The sequence below is a fragment of the Panthera onca genome, chromosome B3 (genome assembly GCF_046562875.1).
Source record: "Panthera onca isolate mPanOnc1 chromosome B3, mPanOnc1 haplotype 2, whole genome shotgun sequence".
Taxonomy (NCBI): Eukaryota; Metazoa; Chordata; class Mammalia; order Carnivora; family Felidae; genus Panthera; species Panthera onca.
This window is the reverse complement of record NC_138344.1, coordinates 103801260-103823787: the sequence shown is the minus strand read 5'-3', so window position 1 is coordinate 103823787 and position 22528 is coordinate 103801260. Positions and strand designations below refer to the sequence as shown.

The following is a 22528-nucleotide window of genomic DNA, read 5'->3' as shown; positions in this document are numbered from 1 at the left end:
CCAATCTACCTCTTTCATCATTTTCTACCCTGAAGCTGTGAAGCCAGTGTTTTGGGAAGGTTATGGAAGCCAGATATGACAGCTTCACAGAACCTCTCCCTGAGCTCCTGCTTTAAGGCTGTGCTGGCCAAATGTAGCACTTTGCAGTCCTTTCCATGAATTTCTTCAAGGCTGTCAACATGGTGGCATCTCAGAATTCTCTGCAAATTCTGACTTCTCCAGACCACAGTCATTAGTGACTATTTCTAGAAGGCTGCAGCCAGAAGATCAGAAACTTTTATTCTCTCAATTCCTCTTCCATCTGGTATGAGCTTCACAGATTTCAAAATCATTTTTCACACTTTCATGATGTTTTAAATTAACTATTATTTTCAGTAAGCCCTAAATCCTATATTAAATACCTTTACTCCCCTAAAACTTGTAATTTTTTTTTTTTTTTGAGAGAGAGAGCATGTGAGTATATGTGAGGGAGTGCAAGCAGGGGAGGTACAGGAGAGGGAGAGAATCTTAAGCAAGCTCCACGCTCAACGTGGAGCATGATGTAGGGCTTGATCTCAGGACTGTGAGATCACGACCTAAGCTGAAATCAAGAGTTGGACGCTTAATTGAATGAGCCACCTAGGTACCCCTAATGGCTCTTTTTCTGACCCAACCAGAATGATACACCTTACCTATATGTTCATGATAATCGGGTTCTTCCTTTCTATCAACTCTAACTTGACATTTCCCTCTATTAAAACCCCCAATTAAAACTAGTCAATTGGGCCATAAAGGCTTATTGATATGTTTTGTTTGGTTAGATATGAACAAGTATTTTAAGAGTCAGTAGAACCCAGCAGGTATAATGCTCAGCTTCAAATGCAAGCAGCTAGTTCTATCATATACATAGTCTGCATCATGCAATAACTGCCCACCCCCATAGGTATTTGTGCCCTGTTTGTTTCCCTCTTGAAGCTTTAAGTTCTTTGAAAGCAAAAATTGTTATATCTTTCTTTGTATTTCTAGTGCCTAGCACATTGCTATGTATAAGAGACACTCAAAAAATGCTTACTGATTAGGTATCTTTTTCTAGTTGTGGACCCCACCTTTGTTTTCCATTCTAATATGACATGCTTCACTTTTTTATGCTTTTATCTACTGCTTGACATATGTGTGAATTCAAGAATACATCTACTATACAACGTAAGCACTTAGCAGGCAGGCATTATGAACAGTACCACATATAATTAGTACCTCATAAAGGTCTTTTGGTAACAGTTACAATAATGTCTATCACATTTGGGAAAAAAAATGCCTAATAACCTTACCATAAAACTTAAAAATATTTTAGTGTTTTGACTTTTAAACCATCTGCTACTTCACTCTCTATATGTGAACTAGCAAGAACCAAAAAAAAAAAGGTTTTTTTGATATTTATGGAGATAATAAAATGAGCAAATATTAATAGCAAATACTATTACAATGTTTAAATATTCAGTTTGTGCTTATTAAATTAGTCTAATATCCTAACAATCTAATATTCTTTTTTTTTTATTTTTTTAAATGTTTATTTTTGAGAGAGAGAGACCGAGCACAAGCAGGGGAGGGGCAGAGAGAGATGGAGACAGAATCTGAAGCAGACTCCAGGCTCTGAGCTGTCCGCACAGAGTCCGTTGCAGGGTTTGAACTCACAGGTAGTGAGATCATGACCTGAGTTGAAGTCTGATGCTTAACTGACTGAGCCACCCAGGCACCCCCTAACAGTCTAATATTCTTAAAGGGATCGGAAAATTGCAACCACTACGAAAACCACCAATGGATTATCTGCCATCTAGTCATTTAAAATATCAGATCATCAGTCTTTTACTATTAAATGAGGAAATTCTAGATGAAACCTGAAAACTATCTTTTAAACAAACCTGGCATATATAAATTTGAACTTTTAACCAGGAATTATAAAACACAGAAGGGACCTAGAACTTACCTGATTTTTTTTTTTTTTTTTTTTTTTTGAGACAGCGTACAAGCAAGCACAAGCAGCGGAGGGGCAGAAGGAGAGGGAGAGAGAGAACCTTAACCAGACTCCACGCCCAGTCGTACCCAATATGGGGCTTGATATCAAAACTGTGAGATCATGACCTGAGCCAGAATCAACAGTTGAGACACTTAACTGGACTGAGCCACCCAGGGATCCCAAAGTGATAATAGTATTATTTCTATTGTCATTTCCTATTTTCTAACCTTAAACCAGAGAACCCTACATTAACCTACCAACTTGTTTAAATAATACAAGAGCCCTTCAAAATGGTTTTAGATATTAAGTCAGAGATTTGTCAATTTCATCCTTTTTAGAGAAAATGGAAAATAGGTATGATGGTTTTAAAATATTTTCACAAATTCTTTGACATTACTCTTCAAAAGATGGAGCTTAATTCTAGTTGCCTTGAATGTGGACTGGACTTAGTGACCTTTTCCTAATGAACAAAGTGTTGGAAGTAATGTCATCTGACCTCAGCTTAGGTAATAAAAAGGATAGCTTCTACCTGCACCTTCTTTCTCTTTCTCTGTCTCCCTCATCTGATCTCTCATTTGATCTATAGGAAGCTAGTTACCAAGTTGTGAGGAGATTTTTAAATAGCCTACTGAGAAGTCCACATGGAAAGGAACAGAACCCTCCCACCAACAATTTGCTAGCCATGTGAGTTAGCCACCTTGCAAGTAGATTTTCCAGCCCCAATCAAACCTTCAGGTGACTATAGCTCTAGCTGCAATCTTGACTGTGATCTCATGATGGACTTCATGCTAGAAGTTCCCATCTAAGCTGTTCCTGAAGTCTTAACCCATAGAACACTATGAGGATAATAAATGTTTATTTGGGGGATAATGAGGCAAATCAATATGCAGCAATATATAACTAATACAATTCATAAGGAATGCAAAAAGGTAATATTACAAAATTTCACACAAATCTAACATTTAATGACTGCTGTTTATGAGAAAAATCAAGAATGTCATATAACAATGTAAAATAAAGTCAGAAAATTTTACTTTTCTCCGTACGTGTTAAATGGTATGATAAAACAAGTATGAGAGAAAATCTTACCTTGCAAGTGACAGTTCCAACGACCTGCCATGTATCTGCTATATCCTGTTTATCGTATTGCATGGATTTTACCTTTTCGGTGATAGAAATAGAAACTTGTGGTTTTCCTTTGTATGTTCCAACTTTCCAGGCTGGCTGTTTTTGTGAATGAGTCACAGAAGCAAAATTAATACTATCCAATGAATTCTGTAAATTGGCATCCAACAAAGTTCCAAATGGACAAGCTTGTAGAAGCAAATCAGGTAATTGGTTCAATTTTGTATTTAGCTCAGTGTCATTTTTTTGACTCAAGGAAAGAAAATCCTGTACTCCAAAAAGAAGTTCAAAGCCTTGTGAAATTCCACTAATGCTAATTAACGGTGGATGAGGGGATAAAGTTTGTTCAACTAGTGGAACACAAGCATATATCATGTTATTCTTCAGAAAAGCAACAACTGGCCAGAGTTCTCCACCTCCTATGAGGAGCCCATAGACGGATGTTTTATTGATGTGTGAACAGCTATCACGACTCTCTATGAAGTCCTCATCATCATCCAATAATCTAAGTTCAAAGAGTAGTGCTTTAAGAAAGGGACCATCTTCAGGAATAGGCACATAACTTGCTCCATTGAAGACTTTGGCTCGTTTTTCAACAGTTGGATACCGTCTTTATTGTGGAAACAAAAATATTATGAATGGTTCTTCCAAGGAAAATAAAAATAGAAAAAAAACCCTAAAACACAAGGCTAACTGTAATAACAAAACACGATAACAAATACATACACATATCCACAAAAACCATAACCAAAAAAATATATTCCATGTTAAATTTCTACTGTAACAACTAACTTTTGTATAACAGTTATGTAACTGTTCGCATATTATCTCAAATTATAAAGTCATTTATTACTGAACATACTTCAATTTAATTTTTTAAATAGGCATAGCACACAGTTCTCATTCAAAATTCTAGTCTCTTTGGCCACTCAGATTCCTACTTGGTCAGCCAGGTACACGTACTTGGATACATTTTAGGCATCTATAAGGACTTTTTTTCTGATTCCATCTTAGCAGGTTCAATTTAACCCTCCACAACTTTGGATTCACTAGTTGAGATGATACAAATGTAAAAGGAATGTTCTATTCTACTCAACTAATAGTGAATAGCAAAATACCCTGAGTCTTCTTGCCAACTCCTTAAAATATAAGAACATTTTAGTAATAAAACTGCTTATCTCTATGGCCCTGAAAGATATTATGAGATAATAAAAATAATAAAAACTGAATAATCTTTTATGGTTTGCATGTCCTAGACTTAATAGTAAGTTACTAATTTATCCTTTTGGCGGGAAAAAGACTAGAAGATGCTTTTGTTCATTTGCAGAATGATATGTTACAGTTTAAAAGAAAATGTACTTTTCCTACTCTTTTTCCCTCCACTCTAATGTCCAGAATAAAGTCATTTATTGGCTATTAACTTCTGTGTAAATCACCCACTTTCCTAAATCTATTTTCTTATTTGTAAAATAAAGGGGCAGCTAAAGAATATATAAGCAATTCTCACCAAGGATCAAGAACAAACTTAGCCAAAATAATTTTTTTGCACTAATACCACTAATAAGTTATTGATGTTTACTAATAATTTTTAAGAAGAAAAATAAGAATGTATTCAAAGTTATTTATATATTAATGAACCTCACTCACTTATATTCTGATGCACTTTTTTGATTGAGAAAGGAAAATAATTAGCTCTCCAGTAATGGCTTAGAAAGAATGCCCTTTCTTTCTCTGAGTCTCTGGATAAGAAAGGTTGAGAATTTTGAACTAAACTCTAGCCCAGTGTCTTATCCTCTGGTTATCTAGAGGATAATTAAAGTCCTTCTTAAGTGTAAGAATCTCAATATTGAATGTACAGATAAGAAGTTAATCTGGGAGTGTATATAATGCCTTGATATGTGCTCAATAAATATTTTTGTTGGATAACTCAACCTATCATTTCAGATTTATTCTATACCTTTTCTAAAATAGAACTCAGACCTTGGCCCTATAATCATAGAGTACAATAACAACCTAAGCCATACTTAAGCTGATACTATTACTATGTATCTGGACAGTAAACTTCTAAATCAGAATTTAGACCAAGTTTTGTTTTGGGAAAAAGTAACCACATGCAGGAAAGGTCATCTGCTTTTAAAAATCTTAAATGATAGCCATTATCCTTTGGCATATATATGGGTAATATGCCGGAGCATTTATGTTTAGCCCTTACATCAGTTCCAAGGAATCAGAAAACTGAAAACAATAAAACTTACTGCCTCCACAGAGATGTTGAAAAGCCCACCCAAACATATCTGAATTTTTCTTCTGAAATTCCTAAGTACAGTTGTGAAAAATCTTCTGAAAACAACCATGACTTCTTTAAGGAACTTATTTTTATAAGCATTAAAAAAAATCTCATCTCTGTGAGATATTAAGATAAGCTACAAAGCCACAGATATAAATACAGTATGGTACTGGTGCAAGAATAGGCAAATAAAGTAATAGAACTGAAACAGACCAATATTTATATGGGAGACATATCAACTATCAATAATCCCAGAAATCAATGAAAAATATATATACTGAAAAAATATACTAAACATATGCAGGAAAACTGGCCCACACAATAGAGAAAAATATAAGGGGATTCCTCTATTAACACCACACCTGAAGATGGATTAAAGTTCTAAACATGACAAGCAAAATGATAAAGTTAAGAGAAGATAATTTAAGAATATAGCTTGTGAAATAAGGGTAGAGAAAAACTTCTACAAAATCCCCAAAGTACTACTGTGATAGTAATAAAATTAGTGGTTTCTATTTAACCAAGGGATAAAGTTGAAAACGACAAATGAGAGAAAATATCTATCGTAGCTAGAAATGACATAGGCCTAATGTCAAGAATACACAATGAACTCGTGCAAATTAACAGGAAAACAAACAGCAACTCTCAAAGATAAAATGGACAAAGGATATGTACAAGCAATCCACAGAAGAGGAAATCCAAAGGGCTAACAATCATTGCTACACAATGAAATGCAAATGAAAATAAGATATCCTTTACATCAATATTGGCAAAAACTGGAATAAATGTTGGGATGGAATGGAGATATAGGAACCTTTGCTCACTGCTGATGAGAAGAGTGTTGACTGTTAAAGTATTCCGAGGAGCTAATTAGTTGGCAATATTTAGTCAAAATCAGCAAAGATATGTCCTATGGACCTTTTGAGGCTATCTACTGCATCACTATTCTGGATGGCTGAGTTGGAAGCAACCCAGGATATCATCATTAAGGGAAGGATATAGGTAAAATATGGAGGATGTAGACCACAGGGTACAACAGAGCAATGGGCTTAATCTGCACTGTCCAAAACAGGAGCCACTAGCCACGTGTGACGATTTAAACTTAAATTAAAATTAAACGAGACTGAGTTCCTCAGTTACAATAGCCACATTTCAAAAGCACAATAGCTACATGTGGCTAGTGACTACAATATTAAAAAGCACAGATTTAGAACACTTCCCATGTCCATTACTGCAGAAAATTCTATTGGGCAGAGCTGCTCTGCATGAACATAAAGTAACATGGACGTTTCTTTAAAATAGTGCTGAGAAGTCTGGCAAATGCAGAAAAAGGAAATGAAGTCTATAGCACACTTAATTGTGTAATTTGAAAAATGCATAGACAAACACAGAAATAAAAGGGTAGCAACAAACATATGAGAGTTACCTGTGAGGAGGAGGAGAGTGGCAGAAATAAGGATACTCAAGGTAATATGTAAGTTCTTGGATAAACCAGTGAGGCTGATTAACCGTACCAATGAATACTATTAAAACTCCTTGCTTGAGGTGCAGCAACAACAAAGTAAGCCAGATATATTAGGGGGAAATGGTAAACTATAACTCTGATGCCCTCAGGAACAAAACAAATGTTTAGGTTGCCAGGAGGGAATTTTTCATATCCACGTTGCCAACCACTTTCATTTAAAATCACACTCATCTTCATCTGCAATTCAGGGCTATGCTACCTCCCTACAGAGCTTTCCCCAGGGAAGAGTAACAATGTTGGCAAGAAAGAAACGTCCATAGCCACTGAGAATAAAAGGTCATAGGTCACAGAATTGCCACCTATATCTTACAATGAGTTATTGTATAATTCTCATCACAGAGCTCTTTTGATAAAGTGTGGCAAATGCTAAAAGTGGGGCCAGATCAGCTCACACCATCTAAGAAAAAGTGAATACGGTTCAATTTTTTGTACTTTTTCAATTTTCTTCAACAATCCATCTGAAAATTTCTAAAAATTTCTAAAATAACAGTCTTTTAATGATCAGCAAAGATTTTCCGGAAGAATGAGTTAAAATGTCCTTGAATGATCTTTATCAACAAAAGAAGAATGTGAAACCTGTTTAGTGCTCAGTAAGTTTCCTTTCTTTCCTTTGGTCATCTCCATCTCAATCCTAAGCAGGTGGAATTATTTTAAGAGAAAGTAATAACAATATTGCAGAACACATAATGCTTAATGTGTGCCAAGCATCAACTCATTTAATTCTCACAACACTATTTAGTAGTATTAAGATCTTCATTTAACAGATGAAACGGAAGTTAAGTAAATTAATTGCCCAAGGTGGCGGACCAAAGACACATCCCCAAACTACAATACATCATCCATTCCTCCGATCCAACACCTCTGAGAATTCAGACCTGCATTTACCTGGAGAATCTGACGGTGCCACAAAATGGAGTTCCCGGCTCGCGGCTTATGAGCCACACTGCCCGCTGGGCCATTAAGCCACTAAAGCATCAGCTGATCCCTAAGGTCTCTACGGAAAAAGGACTGGCCTTCTCAGATGGACTTCTACCAGAAGACCCGGGGCTCACTCAACCTGAGCCACCTTCTGCCTCACCACAAACAGGTCGGGCTCTGCAGAGACGCTGGCTCCTTCTGGTCAAGTGACTAAAACCTCTGAGTCCGTCCTGTCAACACACGCCACAAAAGTTCTGTGACTCCTCACCTAGAATCTCGAGAAACATTCCTCCCCACCAACCCACTGCTTTCTTCCTCTACCGTCCACTTCCGGGACGGTGGCCCGCAAGGATCACAGTTCCTCACTCGCCCAGGCGACGAGCCTCTCTGCGGTTCGCCGGCTGCCGGCTTCCCTCGCCGGCCCCTCCCGACAGTCAACCGGGCGCGCGCAGCTCCACTTCCGGCGTATGAGGCGGTGACAATGGGAGCGGCGCGGGCGGCGCCGGGAGGCAGCTGACAGGCGTCTGCGCCTTCGCTTCATGGCCGCCCTCCCGCCCCGCCTGGGCTCTGTGGGGAGTGGGGGAGCCCGCGGCGGCCGGGAGCCAGAGCTGGCGAGCCGAGCAGGGGGCTGTGCGCGGCGCCGCTGAGGCGCAGCATGTGAAGAGGAGACGGCTTCCAGTGCGAGGCGAGCCTCTCAGCCGGCCGGGATGGCTACGACGGCCGAGCTCTTCGAGGTGAGTCCCGGCGGCTCCCCGGGGAGTGGCAGGCCCGGAGTGCGGGCCGCGAGGTGGGCGGGCGGGCGGAGGCGCGGGCGCGGCCCTGGGAGGAAAGGTGGGAAAGGCGAGGGGTGGGGTGGCGGCTCTGGGGGCCGCGCGGGCGGAGCGTGCAATGGGGGAGGGGTGGCTTGGGGACCTGGGTGGGGAGGTGGGCAGGGAAGGGAGCCCGGAATGGGAAAGGAGGAGGGTTGGTTTTGTCCGCGGGGCTGGAGGGGAGCGTCGGAGGTTTGGGCGTTGGAAGATGTACCGGGGATGAGAAGTGGGAAAGGCTGGCTCAGGGCGCGGAGAGAGCAGCCGGGAGCCCCGGGTTGGGCGAGTCTCCCGTCTTGTCGCTTGGATCCTCAGATAATATTCTAAGGGGACCACCTGAGACTGGGACGACTGGGGGCTTCTCGCTGTTGAGTCATTAAAATTATTCCATTAGTGAACGTTACGAGTGGCACTCAGGTGCCTGCCAGTTTCCCCTTACCTTACATTCGAAGAGGCTGAAATGCTTTTTAGGACAATAAAGGCCCACTTAGCCCTTCAGACTGAAGGGGGGCGGGGGGAGCGAAAGTAAACATCAATGTTCGGGTCTCCAGGAATTTCAATGTGTTATAAAACCACCTAACTGGTAGCTAGAGAATCCTTAGTGCCTGAGACAATGAGCATTCTATTGTGTTTCTTTCCTTGAGCGTTTTCGCTCTCTGAAACTTAAAATTTAATTTAGTGAAATCCAATGTAAGAAGCTGTGGTGTTTGAGATGACTAGAATAGGAAATTGTAACTGGATCACCAAACAATGAAACGTTATAAAGGCTCTCCTTTTGTGAAAGAAGTGAAAACAGATGTAACGAAAAAGGAAGGAAAGGCCCTTTTTGTGTGTGCTCGTCTTTCACAGCAAAAGTGTAATAATTGAGACGACTGTAGTTGACAATAGAGAATTTCTCCGCAAGTGAAGATTGGATTTTTCTGCTTCAGAGTCAGCAGTTTTGGCTTGAAATTTGGCCACAGTTTTTGCAACAATTGGGAACTTTTCATATGTTACTGTTACTATATTTTGGATTTCTTTCAGCTCCTGGATAGATCATGCTTTTGTTGAGAGGAATAACATTATTATTGTTATAATAGCTAATAATCAAATAGCAATTTGTGAGTGAAGAGAGAGAATTACAAGAGAGAATTTGGGAATATTAATTGTATGTTCTCAGATATAAGTGTTGGGAGGTAGATTATATTAACTTCTCAAATTTCATAATTGTGCCATCTGTTTATTGATTGATTCAGGAGCAGGAAGACACTCCTTTGCTAAAAGCTTTTATTGTATGTTCCTGGGCAAGATACTAAATAGTTCTGTAGTTTCTTGTTTTATTTTTCACGTCTCATAAAGGTAGAAAACTGTTCATGAAGTTGAGATCTTTAATATACTTCATGAAATACTGTTAACAGAAAACTATTATTCTGTTACATGATTCATAAGGCATTAACCTGTGACTTAATCCTGCTTGACGTTTCCAGTTGTGTTTTGGACCATCTTATATCTATTTTTCTTTAAATGTTTGACCACATGAGTCCACCTAACTTTAAAATATATTTGATTTCTGCCCTCCTTCCCCTCCTGGGGTAGAGGGGAGGAGGTAGAGAAATACATATATATATTTGGGGGGGGGAGTAAATATTTATATTTGCTTTCTAGGGTCATGCCATTTAGTAAAGTAGTTAAACCAAATTAGGATTTAACTTAACTGAGTGACTCCTTATGTATAGCTGGTAACATTCACTTAACTGATCAGTGATGGCAGACTAGTCCTGTGGCCACAGGGTTCATAGGACAACCTTACACACGCATAGATCTTAATTCATGTGACTTTCTCTTCTTGCTTCATCAAAATTAAAAGCATATTGTGTTAAAAGTTACAATTAAATGTTAATAGTTATGATTAAGAAATGCATTTATCTTTTCAGCCCTGCAGTGGACTCTACTCTTGAGTAAGCTTTCATCCCTCAGTGGAAAGTTGGTCTCTCTGCTTGAGGAGGAAAACAAAAAACAAACCCCAGTCATCGCTGCCGTTTCCTGTTGCTACTACCATGGGATCTAGATTGTAGGACATGTTAGGGAGGGTCTTTTTCTCTTCCCGTTTTTTAGACATAGCTAGAGAACTGTAGGAAACAGGTCAGAATGTAGTCAGGATATTTTGTTTTTATGCATCCTGGTTTCTGCTTTCATTTTTCCACATTGGAGATGAGGTTAAATCAATACAAAATTATGCTTTCAATCCATGAAATTTCATAAAGTGTTAACTCTCCTTTTAAAGTCTTATTGTTGATCCTATGAGACTTCCTCTTATCATGTAAACACCCTCATACAACAAAATAAAACTCCAGGATATGATTTAGTGATAGATGTTTCAGTTATTTTAATAACATGTGTCCTGGAAATTGACCGGAATATCTTCATAGTTTCAACCCTTTTTGACAGATTTGCTGAAAAGTTCTATCTCCATGTTTACCTCAGGATGGGCGTTGTAAATAGGAATTCCCGTGTGGTTTGGATTAATTATGTCCTCTGCATATAAAAAGTGGCTGAGGTAGTAAATTCTTCTTCTGTTGTCACAGATATTCCTCTCTTCTCTTACTGCATTACCGAGGACATTGTACTCTTACTGTTTTTCTCTGCTGTCATTCTTGGAGTCTTCTTTTTGGGCAGGCTACCTTTATGGAGGAGTTCTTTGTTAACCAGGTCCATTACCCATTCATTCAACAAATGTTTGTTGAGTTCCTATTAAGTTCAAGAGAAGATGCCAAGATTAATGAGACTGCATGTCTCAAAAGGAATGCCATAGAAATATTAATCCTATGAGATGTGCTGCAAAATAACCCAAATGGTTTAAAGGCCAAATAAGTTTTGGAAATGGGCATACTTTGTTTCATTAGAGGTTTACAACATACCTTCATATATTAAAGATTGTTATATTTTCTACTGCTTGTTAATTTTGTGAATTCCATGGAGCATACTTTGGGAAATGTTTAATTACATATAGAACTTGCCCTTATTATTAAATATGGAGAGAGAATATAGATGCATAACTGTGTACACTTGAAACAAAGTTGTAAATGGTGTCAAAGATAAAGTGCTGTAGGAGTTGAGAAGATGGAAAGATTACCTCTAGAAGTGGGAAAGGATTAAGAGGTGGCATTTGAATGATGTATAAAGGATCTGTTAGATTTGAGTTTGTGCAACTGCATGGAGGGACTTTCTAATAAAGTAGACAATAAAAGCCAACACACAAAGGGAGGCAAGTATAGATCCTTGAGGCAAGGGGAAGAGTTCCACTTTGGCTGGAGTATAGCATGCATGAAGAAGAGGAGTGGCATGTAAGGTAATTTGGGGTTTAATTGTGGAGGTCCTAAATGCCAGGATTAAGAATTTGACTTTTTCCTTTCCTGTGAATGTAGGTATCTTGATAATTGTGTTTGAAGTCAAGTAATTTAACTGTGGTAACAATGTTTGTTTTGACCTCCAGATTAGAATTTAAATAGCCAAGAACACATTTTTTGCACACAAACACATTTATGTTTCTTGGATTTTGAAACTAAGTTACAAAAGTTATTTAAATGTACTGAAAAATCTCTCTTGTTCAATTAACTAGCTAAATATAAGTCAACATGAGATATGCAAGTAAGCACCACTCCTTTACCTTCTCGCTGCTGAAATGCTTCTTGTTTTAGCCATATTAGCTGTTAGATAAGGGTTTGTGGAACCTGGCTACCAATTAATTAATTATTGTGTATTTTATGAAATGTGTTTATTCCCCAAACAATTATTGAGTACTAGGACAGAAGTCATTTCAAGTACTGGAGTTAAAAGATGATTTGAGTTAAAAACCTACTTGGGGGAATGAAAGGAAAAGAACTCTGTTCTCTCAACACTCTATCACTAGTCTCAATTATTCATTTCTGACCCCAGATGTGTACAGCTTTTACCCACAACAGTGCAGTTTTCCAGCAGACAGTGACTGGGTGTTCTACAGTTCAGTTCAATTCTGACACGGTGTACTTGGAGTTAGCATCAGATCTCACAAGTTAAGGGCTCAGTACCACAGGAATGCCACCACTTCAGATACCAGTGGCAGTCCAGGTTGTTACCTGTGCTTCTAACAAACTAGCTGTAAATTAGAGGTTCTCATGACCACCTCCTCAGATTCGATAATTTGCTAGAACAGCTCACAGAACTCAGGAAAACAGTTTACAAACTAGATTATGAGTTTATTACCAAGGGATGTGACTTGGGAACAACCAGATGGAAGAGATGTATGTGGCAAGGTATAGAGGAAAGAGCATAGCACTTTCATTCCCTCCCTGGGTGTACCACCCTCCCAGCACTTTGATGTATTCAGCAACCTGGAAGTTCTCTGCACCCCATACTTTAGAGATTTTTTAAAGATTTTTATAGAGGCTTTATCACTTAGGAATAACCAATTATTAACTCAGTTAATTCAGGAGTAGAGGGGCTTCTAATCATGCTTGATCTTTCTGGCAACCAGCCCCCATCCAGGAGCCCTGTTGCTTCACTAGAACAAAAGACACCCAGGAAATTCCAAGATTTAGGTGCTCTACGTCAGATGCTCCTATCAACCACATCACTCAAGAAATTACAACGGTTTTAGGAGCTCTGCATCTGGAACCAGAGCTAAAGACCAAATATTAGAACAAAAGATGCCTCTAGCACATTTTTCACTTAGGAAAAACAAAGGCTTTAGAAACTATAGTCAGGAGCTAAGTACAAAGACTAAAATGTGTATTTCTTAAAGTATGTATATTTTAGGGGCGCCTGGGTGGCTCAGTCGGTTGAGTGTCAGACTTCGGCTCAGGTCATGATCTCACAGCTCATGAGTTCGAGCCCCGCATCAGGCTCCGTGCTGACAGCTCAGAGCCTGGAGCCTGCTTCAGATTCTTTGTCTCCCTCTCTGCCCCTAACCCACTTGCATTCTGTCTCTGTGTCTCTCAAGAAAAATAAATAAACATTAAAAAAAATTTTTTTAAATATGTATATTTTATATACATATATATGTATTTGTTATATTGCAGTATTACAGGGAGATATATATTAACAGATAATACAGTGTAGTACAAGTACACAATCTCTTCCTGGCATAATTAGGAAAGCTTTCATATAGTATTGACATATAAACTGGGTATTGATAGATGACTAGAAACTTCTCAAGCAGAAGAAGGGCATTCCAAGGCAGAGAGAGAAGTGACTAATTTTTAAGGTGAGCTGTGTTCAGGCAAACATTGAGTTGAGAAGAGATCGGGTCTGTGTATGCATGTTTTAGGCATGTGGAATGGTGGTTCATAGCAAGGCATTCGGACCACAGAGGCAGTTTGGGGGAATCTTTGAGAAAGCCTTATAGGCCATGCTTATGGGGGCTGCCATGACTTTTGTTGGAGGGGGGTAGGAGTGGAGAGGCAGATAATTTTAATGTTACTGTGAAGAATGGCCTTCAATGAGGAAGAAATTGTTAGCTGGTAAAATACAAGTCATACCCTGCCAGGCATAGTTCTTGTCTAGGCAGGTGACATTCTGACCTAATTCGGTGGGGACAGAGAAAGCAGGAAATTTGGGAAGACATTTTGGAAGAAGAATCAAAAGATTTTGATTACTGAGGAGTTAATTCCAAATTTATGAAGTTAGAAAAGTAGGTGGTTGGTGATTGATTAACTATGACAGAGAAAATAGGAAGGACCCTTTCAGAGGGAAGGGATCATGTATTCATTTTTTAAACATATATTTTAAGTTTTTAGTAAGACATCCTGGTGAAGAAGTCCAGAAGGCAGTTGGAAATATGAATTAGTATTTCAGAAAGACACCACAGGTGGAGATAACAAATTATGGGAATCTTCATCTTTTATGTGTGGCTGTTTAGACCTGGGAATGGATGACATCTCTCAGCTTTATCCCTTACTATTTTATGATCTTGGACAAGTTACCTGACCTTTCTGTACCTGTTTTCTTATCTGTAAAATGAGGATAGTAACAGTACCTACCTTAGAGAGTTATCTCTAAGATTAAACAAATTGATGTTTGAACTGCTTAGAAGAATGCCATTAGAAGAGTAGTAGCTTTTGGGACACCAGGCTGGCTCAGTCGGTTGGGCATCCGACTTCAGCTCAGGTCATGATCTCACAGTCCGTGGGTTCAAGCCCCATGTTGGGCTCTGTGCTGACAGCTCAGAGCCTGGAGCCTGCTTCAGATTCTGTGTCTCCCTCTCTCTCTGCTCCTCCCCTGCTCATGCTCTGTCTCTCTCTGTCTCAAAAATAAATAAAAACATTAAATTAAAAAAAGAAGAGTAGTAGCTTCTTAAAATTAATATTGGTAAGTGGATTGAGAACAGGACTAGATTGAGAATAGGTCAGGGAGGAAAAGCCTTCAAAGGAGACTAAGAAGAAATAATCCTGGAAGTAGGAGATCACACTAGGGTAAGAATTACAAAAAGGTGACATGGAGACTTGTGTTTTCCAGGATGACCACAATTTGCTATCCTATAATGAGATGTCGACACTCCTCACGTTGAGAGGTAGGGTCCATGTTGCCTTCTTGAATCTAGACAGGACTATAACTATAGAAGTGATGCTATATGCTTTCCAAGGTTAGGTCATAAAAGGCAATATGCTTGACCTTATTTGGATTCCCCCTCTTAGAACCCAGCGACCATACCACGTAGTCCAATGAGAAAGCCAAGGCTTTCAGTTCTGACTGAACTCCTAGCCCATAGTCAACATCAACTTGCTAGCTTGAAAGTAGATCTTCTAGCGCCAAGTTGAACTGCTTCAGCAGATGTGACATGGAACAGAGACAAGATTCCCCTCCTGAGTCCTGCCCAAATAGCAGATTTGTGAAGAAATAATCATCATTGTTATTTTAAGCCACTAATTTATTGGAGTGGTAATTATGCAGCAATAGATGTTTGGAACTGGGGCTGATCAACTCCTTATCTACACCAAGATTTAGTAGGCTTCTGCCACTCTCAGTACAGTGGTGGAGGTAGAGGCAGATGCTTAAAGAGTAATAATGGTTTTATATTTAAGTATTTTGTAGACTGAATTTTGCAGTCAAGCCAACCTGGTAGTGAACTTTTGGAATGGACAAGCCTTTAAGTGGAGGATCATTTATTGACTGTGTATGTGTAATTAATGTAAAATATTGAGTCCCTGGTGTGTTCCGGAGCTGAGTGGTATGTAATTTAAAAGTTTTGATTGCTAAAAGTTTATGTATATAAGATATTTTAAAAACTTGTAGTGTTCTGATTGTTTTCTTTCCTTGGAATGGAAATATGAAAATAGTAATAACAATATAGTTAACTATATCATATATATACATTTTTGTTAAGGATATAATAAATCAAAAAAATGAACAATTCCTTGGATCCACATGCTTAATTTTATTCCAGAAGTGTTTATTAAGTGCCTGTAATACATTGAATGTGTAAATTGGTAAATGCATTTGATTTGATTTGAAATGCTAATGTAACATATTGTTACATACACTAGGTGATGATTTTCATGGTCTTTGTATAATTTTATAAGATACTGTAATAGAATGGAAAAATCTCTGGTTAGAATACTGGATTAATACCTTGACAAGGCTTAAATTTCATTGCCTCAGTTACTTATATATAAAAAGGAGTTGAAGGGACTAGGGTAAGATGATATTTAATAACCATTCTACCTTTAAAATTTTTAAACCTAATTTGTGATTCTTTTGAGACTGGTATAAAAAATGCTGTAATGTTCTGTTACCTTTCTCTTTTGGGCATGGAAATCAGATACTACTTTACTGTCAGAAGTGAGATATACTCTATTCTGAAGAGAGATTTTGTGTAAGAGAAACTAAAATGTTTCATAGGAGTCTAAAGTACCACCATGTAATTGTCTTCAAAACAGTTCTGCTAATAAGATTAATTGGCTCATTTTATCATAGTTTAAAGAGCTGCCATCTCCTTCAAGATGGATATTAAAAATGACTTTAGGGGCGCCTGGGTGGCTCAGTCAGTTAAGCGGCCGACTTTGGCTCAGGTCATGATCTCGCGGTCCGGGAGTTCGAGCCCCGCGTCAGGCTCTGTGCTGACAGCTCAGAGCCTGGAGCCGGTTTCAGATTCTGTGTCTCCCTCTCTCTGACCCTCCCCTGTTCATGCTCTGTCTCTCCCTGTCTCAAAAATAAATAAAAACTGTTAAAAAAATTTTTTTTTAAATGACTTTAAAAAACTAAAACTGTTCATCTCAGTGTTGCAAGTAGTTTTCAAATTTAACCTTGTAAAAGTTTGCCTTAGTTGTACTTAGGTGTCTTTTAAAAATCTTTTTAAATGTTTATTTAGTTTTGAGAGAGAGACAGACAGACACAGAATCTGAAGCAGGCTTCAGGCTCTGAACTGTCAGCACAGAGCCCAGTGTGGGGCTTGAACTCATGGAGTGCAAGATCATGACCTGAGCTGAAGTCAGACACTTAACTTACTGAGCCACCCAGGTGCTCCTGTATTTAAGTGTCTTAATGTGCTTTGTCTTCCTACCTTTCCCTAGGTAGAATGAATCCATTTTGTGTGCTTTAAAAAAAAAAACCAACCACCAATACTCAATAAATGTAATTCATTTCTTAATCTGTCATAAAATACATAGTCTCATGAAAACCAAATCAAGTGGGGCTAAAAAAGGAGAGGCAAAATGTAGTAAAACTCATTTAGTTCCAGTGTTAGAATTGCATAAGGTTCATATTTGGTTTCTGATAAAATTTTGGATTTATACTACCATAGAATGCTTGTTCTTTATTTTTGGCATGTGGGGTGGTAGTACTGCCTTTCTGATTTTGTATGTATGAATCAGGGCTTGATTTTCAAGATCTTCTGCAGGGGATTTGGCCATGGTCCTAACTAGCAAGTGTTTTGATTTATTGTGCATCTGTGGTGCTCAACATTATTCTATTGACCACAGTTGGAAAGCAAGAGAAATGTATGACATTTCAGCAGATGCTGCCTCTGCTTTCAATTTAAGTGTGGGGAAGAGTGAAACTTACAAAAGTTATTGTAAAACAATAAATGATAATAGTATAGTGTTCTGTGTTGAGGTTTGAATTTCTAAGCCTCTTTCGGGTTTAAAGAGTGAAGAAATCAGTGGAGGTCATGTAGGGAAGGAATTCTTCAAGGAGGAAATGGGAATTGAGCCAGGCTTTGAATAATTATATAGAGGTGTTTAAATTGTGGGAGGAGAAAGAGTAGCCTTGTGGGATGAGTTACCTGGCCACATGTAAGGAAGCAGAAGTAGCATGGGTATGAAGAGAAGACTGAAATTGGCTGATGCTAGCTAGTGTGGCTGTTCATTTTGGGGAGCAAAGAAGTTGGGTAGGAAATGTAAGATAAGAATCTAAAAGGGTAGACAGAAGAGTGTGAACTTGATAGTTTAGGAATTGCATAGGGAAGTTTCTGATGAAAAGAAAGCAGTGCCTTTTTTTGAATTTTATTTTTTTATGTTTGTTTTTGAGAGAGAGAATGAACGAACGTGGGAGGGCAGAAAGACAGGGAGACACAGAATCGGAAACAGGCTCCAGGCTCTTAGCTATCAGCACAGAGCCTGATGCAGGGCTTGAATTCGCCAACCACAAGATCATGACCTGAACTGAAGTCGGATGCTTAACCAACTGAGCCACCCAGGCACCCCAGAAAGCAGTGTTTTAAAGATTAGTTTGGCATGATATGCACAATAAATTTAAGAAAAATACCTTGTAGGTAGTACTTGAACCCATGGTTTGTTGGCTTAATAGGATACAGAAATACTTCTTTCGGAAATCCTTTGAGCCTTATTTTTTAAATAATTAATTAATATTTATTTATTTTCTTACATAGGCTAGGGCAAAATATTACAGTTTCTTTGAGTTTCTAGGTGGTTGTAACACATTGTATTGGATCTGTTTTGGGAAAGGATGCTATAAGAAAATATAAAAGTTCACTTTTCTCAAACAGTGTTAAATTAGGGATTCATGTTCCTGTCCAGGGGCTTGATGTCTTAGTTTTTAATAGAAATAACTACAAACTCCATGTTTTTCTTGTCATTGGTAGCATTTGTAAAAAATATGAAATCAGTTTGACTACAATAATGAGTTACATAAAGTTGAACTTAATATAATAGCATTTTAGTCTATAGTGCGTAATTCATAGGTATTTGTTTTTGTTGGGACAATTTTTGCTTTTAATTACTATAGTGAAATAGAAGGTAAAGATAGAACTTTGTCAGGTTTGTGAAATTCTGAAAGATTTTTGGGGGGATTATTTACATGTATTTTTGAGAATCCTTTGGGGTGACTTGGTCATTTGGAGGTCTTAAAATCTGTTAACTTGGCTATCTTTCTTATTGTAAATGCCTCTGCAGCAACATTAAGTATTAGAGAGCAAGTTATTGGGATTCATTTGTTTGGTTTTGCTTTTTGCTTTTTTGGAACTTTCATTCCACTGGGAGCAGTAGCTGATTTATCTTAAACTCTAGTGATAATTTGCCTCTGAGATAAAACCTGCACTTTGCTTCCAGGACACTCCTTCACTCCTGAGTTTTCTTCCTCCTTCTCTAGTTCCTCCTACTTGGTCTCTTTTGTTGGATCCTTTTCTTTCATTTATCTCTGAATGTTGTTGGCATGCTCTTCTCCTTCCTAAATTTCATCTAGTTCTGAGATTTTAAATAACTCTAATTTTATATCTAGCTCTAGTTTCTTTCCTGTAATACAAACTTATTTTTCTAATCACGTGCTATTTTCAATTACTGTATATTTAATAAGCCTCCACAACACGTCATATGCAAAACAGAACTCATTTCCTCACTCCCTCTTGCATCTCTTTCCAGTCTCAGTAAATGACACTACCCATCATTCACACAGTTGTTCAGTCTGTGTTCCTCATGAATCATGAATAATCATGATTTCCTTTTTAACTTTGTCTCCACATCCAATCCAGCAATTTGTGTGAATACATTCTTTAAAATGTCGTGAACCTGACCATTCTTTAGCATCTTCACCACCGTCACTTCCGTTTGAGCCATTATCATCATCTCTCCATTGGACTACTACAGTGTTGCAGGTTGAGTTCTCTGAAAAGCACACTTTGAGACAGAGTTTCGTGTGCAGAATATTTTTTAGGAGATACCCTTGGTGTGAATATCTGTGAAGGGACAGAGTAAGGATGCAAGATCGGACGTATGGAGAAATAGAGTTACAGTGTTGGCCCCGTGAGAGTGTTTTTGGCCCCTGGGGCGAGTTCTGAAACAAAAATAAACTGTCAGCGTTGTCCTGCTTTAGACCAAAATTGTCCCTATCTTAGTCATTTATATAGACCACACTGGGAAAGGTATGATATTGAGTGAATTGATTCTCTGCAGTTGAGGTGATCCCTGAAAATACTGCCAGCTGAAGGCTCTCTACTGACAGCATGGCACTGGTAGCAGCTAGAACAAGTCCCTTCTTGAAGGGAGATCTGGATAATACATCAGTGTGTCTACCACAGACCACTCCTGTGCCACTAGGCTCCACTTTTTCATACGCATTTGGGGAGCAGCTCCTTTGGCATTCCAGTTGGGAGGAAAATTAGAAGAAGGTTAGTGGGATGAACTGTGGTTCCTACTATTGTGACTGGTTTCAGGTTGCAACTGATAATTCTCTCTTCTATGTTTCCCTTCTCTGTTCTCCATTCTAATACCCCCTTACTTTCAGCTAGTGCCTCCACTACTCTTGGTGGCTTAACTGGTTACCATACCCATCTTAGGCCAGGGTTGCTACACTTGTTCGTGTACTTTCAGAATTGGTCAAAGGAGTACCAAGAGTACTCCACGAATATATCTGTGTGTCACAAATACTGTTACGGCACCTATTGTGTAATAGCAGCCCTGCCTCCTGGTAATCAGAATCTGTTGCCTCTGCCAAGATGGTCACTCCTCTTCTTGCCTTTTATCCTCTGGATATAAGCAGCCAAAGCCCAGGCAGCACTTGTAGTTATAGTTTAATGGGACTCTTACTATATTCTCAGGCAAAGAGATCTTTGCCTTTGGAGATCAAGACTTCCAGCCCTGTAGACTCCAGAATTGTGGGAATAGCAAGTACAAATGGAGAGTCATTATAAGCAGGACCACTTCTGCTTTTATACTTTGTTCTCAGACTCTTGTTTTTCCTGTGGGAACACAGCATCATGTAAAGGTTTTATTTTTTTTTTTAAGTTTATTTATTTATTTTAAGAGAGAGAGAGCACAAGTGGGGTAGGGGCAGAGAGAGGGGGAGACAATTCCAAGCAGGCTCCACGCTATCAGCACAGCCTGACATGGGGCTTGACTTCATGAACCGTGAGATCATGACCTGAGCGGAGATCAAGAGTTGGATGCTTAACCAGCTGAGCCGCTCAGGTGTCCCTCATATAAAGGTTTTAAATTTGGAATATATACCGCATCTTGTAGAATAGTGCTCCATCTTTATTGAGTTATTGTCTCTGAACTGGCGCTTCAGCTATGCCTTCAGCAGACTGTTCCAGTGCCCTATTAGACTGACAGCTTCTGGGTGGTGTACTTTGTGATATGACCAGTGGATCCATGGTGACCTTGTCTGCTGTAAAATGGGTCCTTTACTCTGATGTGATATTTGGGATCCAGTGCCACAGGAACAGACACTCCCTCTGAGGGGAGGCATACCCAACTTGAATGTTTTTATTCTTGTCAGAATGAATTACTCATCCAAAATGGAAAGGAACCAGGTAATCAACTTGCCACCATGTGGTTGGGTTAGTAGTCTTCTTGAAGGATGGGGTGATTTCAGGGGCTCAGAGTTGGTTTCTATCACTGTTAGGCTAGATATTCAGCTTTGACAGTACCTGGATCAGCCATGGTAAGTAGGACCTCATGCTATGGGGGCCATGTTGTCTCTGTACTGTGTTCTTTCTGTTCATGTCCCCAGTGTGCTAATGCTGGGTAAAGGCTGGCTGACGTCAACTGGCAGAATCATTTTGTCTACTTGGTTGTTTGATTTTTCTTCCATGGTGGATGTCCTCTGGCGAGTGTTAACATGTGACACAATGATCTTCACACTCTGTGCCCACTTTCATGTGTCCATGCACATGCCTCTATCCCAGATTTCTCTGTCTTTAATCTTCCAGTCTTTGTCCTCTCATAGTCAGGCCCTTTGCCATTGTCTGTGAGTCCATATATATTCTAAACTAAGGTCAGTTCTCTGTCTACCCAAGATGATGGCCAGATGTCTTTACCAAAACTTTGACTATTGAGAGGATTTTTCTTGCCACTGAATTTTAAGGCTTCCCCTGAATGAATTTTTAATTACTGCTGCTGTCCATTTTTAGTTGGCACCCGCATGCCTAGCCAACTCTCTGCATGAGCCAAGTTCAGGCTGTTTCCTTCTCCATCAGCAGGTTGTAAGAGATGCCCCATAAGGCTATCCATGTAAATTGAAGGAGAGAAGCTAGCACAGTAATGGTAGAAGTTTGGCTTCCTGCTTATGCAGTTTGCTTTCTGGTCCTATTCATGTTTGGTTCTGGGTCTACCACATCCATCTAGGTTAAATAGTTTCTCAGTCCATTGACATAATATCTTGGTGAGTCTTTTAGAACCCAACTCATGCTATGTAGTTCTGGATGCAGGTTCACTTCCTGCTCTGTGGTTAGGTGTGCTGTCTCTACCAGGGTCTAGTAGCACACTGGGAATTATTGCTCAAAAGGTGTGTAATCCTCTGCCTTAGATGGCATGATCTTGCTTTATTATCTAGCAATTTGTGTTGTGATTATTCACTGAGGTTTGCCACAACTCCACGTGACATTGTTTCCCAATACTGATACCTTTAATACTTAAATTAAGACTGATTCTTTTAATACCATAGGGTCTGCAAAGTTGTATGGCCCA

At 38.9% G+C, this 22528-nt stretch overlaps 2 protein-coding genes across 8 annotated transcripts in view; one reads left to right on the top strand and one right to left on the bottom strand.

The window, feature by feature from the left end:
- Positions 1–8227, bottom strand: part of AP5M1 (adaptor related protein complex 5 subunit mu 1) — a 29802-nt gene extending 21575 nt beyond the window's left edge. For all 7 annotated transcript variants that reach the window (XR_009606275.3, XR_009606274.2, XR_009606273.2 and 4 more), the window contains exons 1-2: positions 7816–8227; positions 3083–3728 (exon numbers count right to left, since the gene is read on the bottom strand). Coding sequence is in view for 4 of the 7 variants with exons in the window: in XM_060619915.3 (XP_060475898.1) it covers positions 3083–3728; positions 7816–7889 (720 nt within the window). In the remaining 3 variants the exon portion in view is untranslated. The remainder of the gene's footprint in view (positions 1–3082; positions 3729–7815) is intronic.
- Positions 8228–8324: 97 nt separating this feature from the next.
- Positions 8325–22528, top strand: part of EXOC5 (exocyst complex component 5) — a 61525-nt gene continuing 47321 nt past the window's right edge. Inside the window, exon 1 of the mRNA XM_060619914.3 lies at positions 8325–8582. Coding sequence (XP_060475897.1) covers positions 8556–8582 — 27 coding nt within the window. The 5' untranslated portion in view covers positions 8325–8555. The remainder of the gene's footprint in view (positions 8583–22528) is intronic.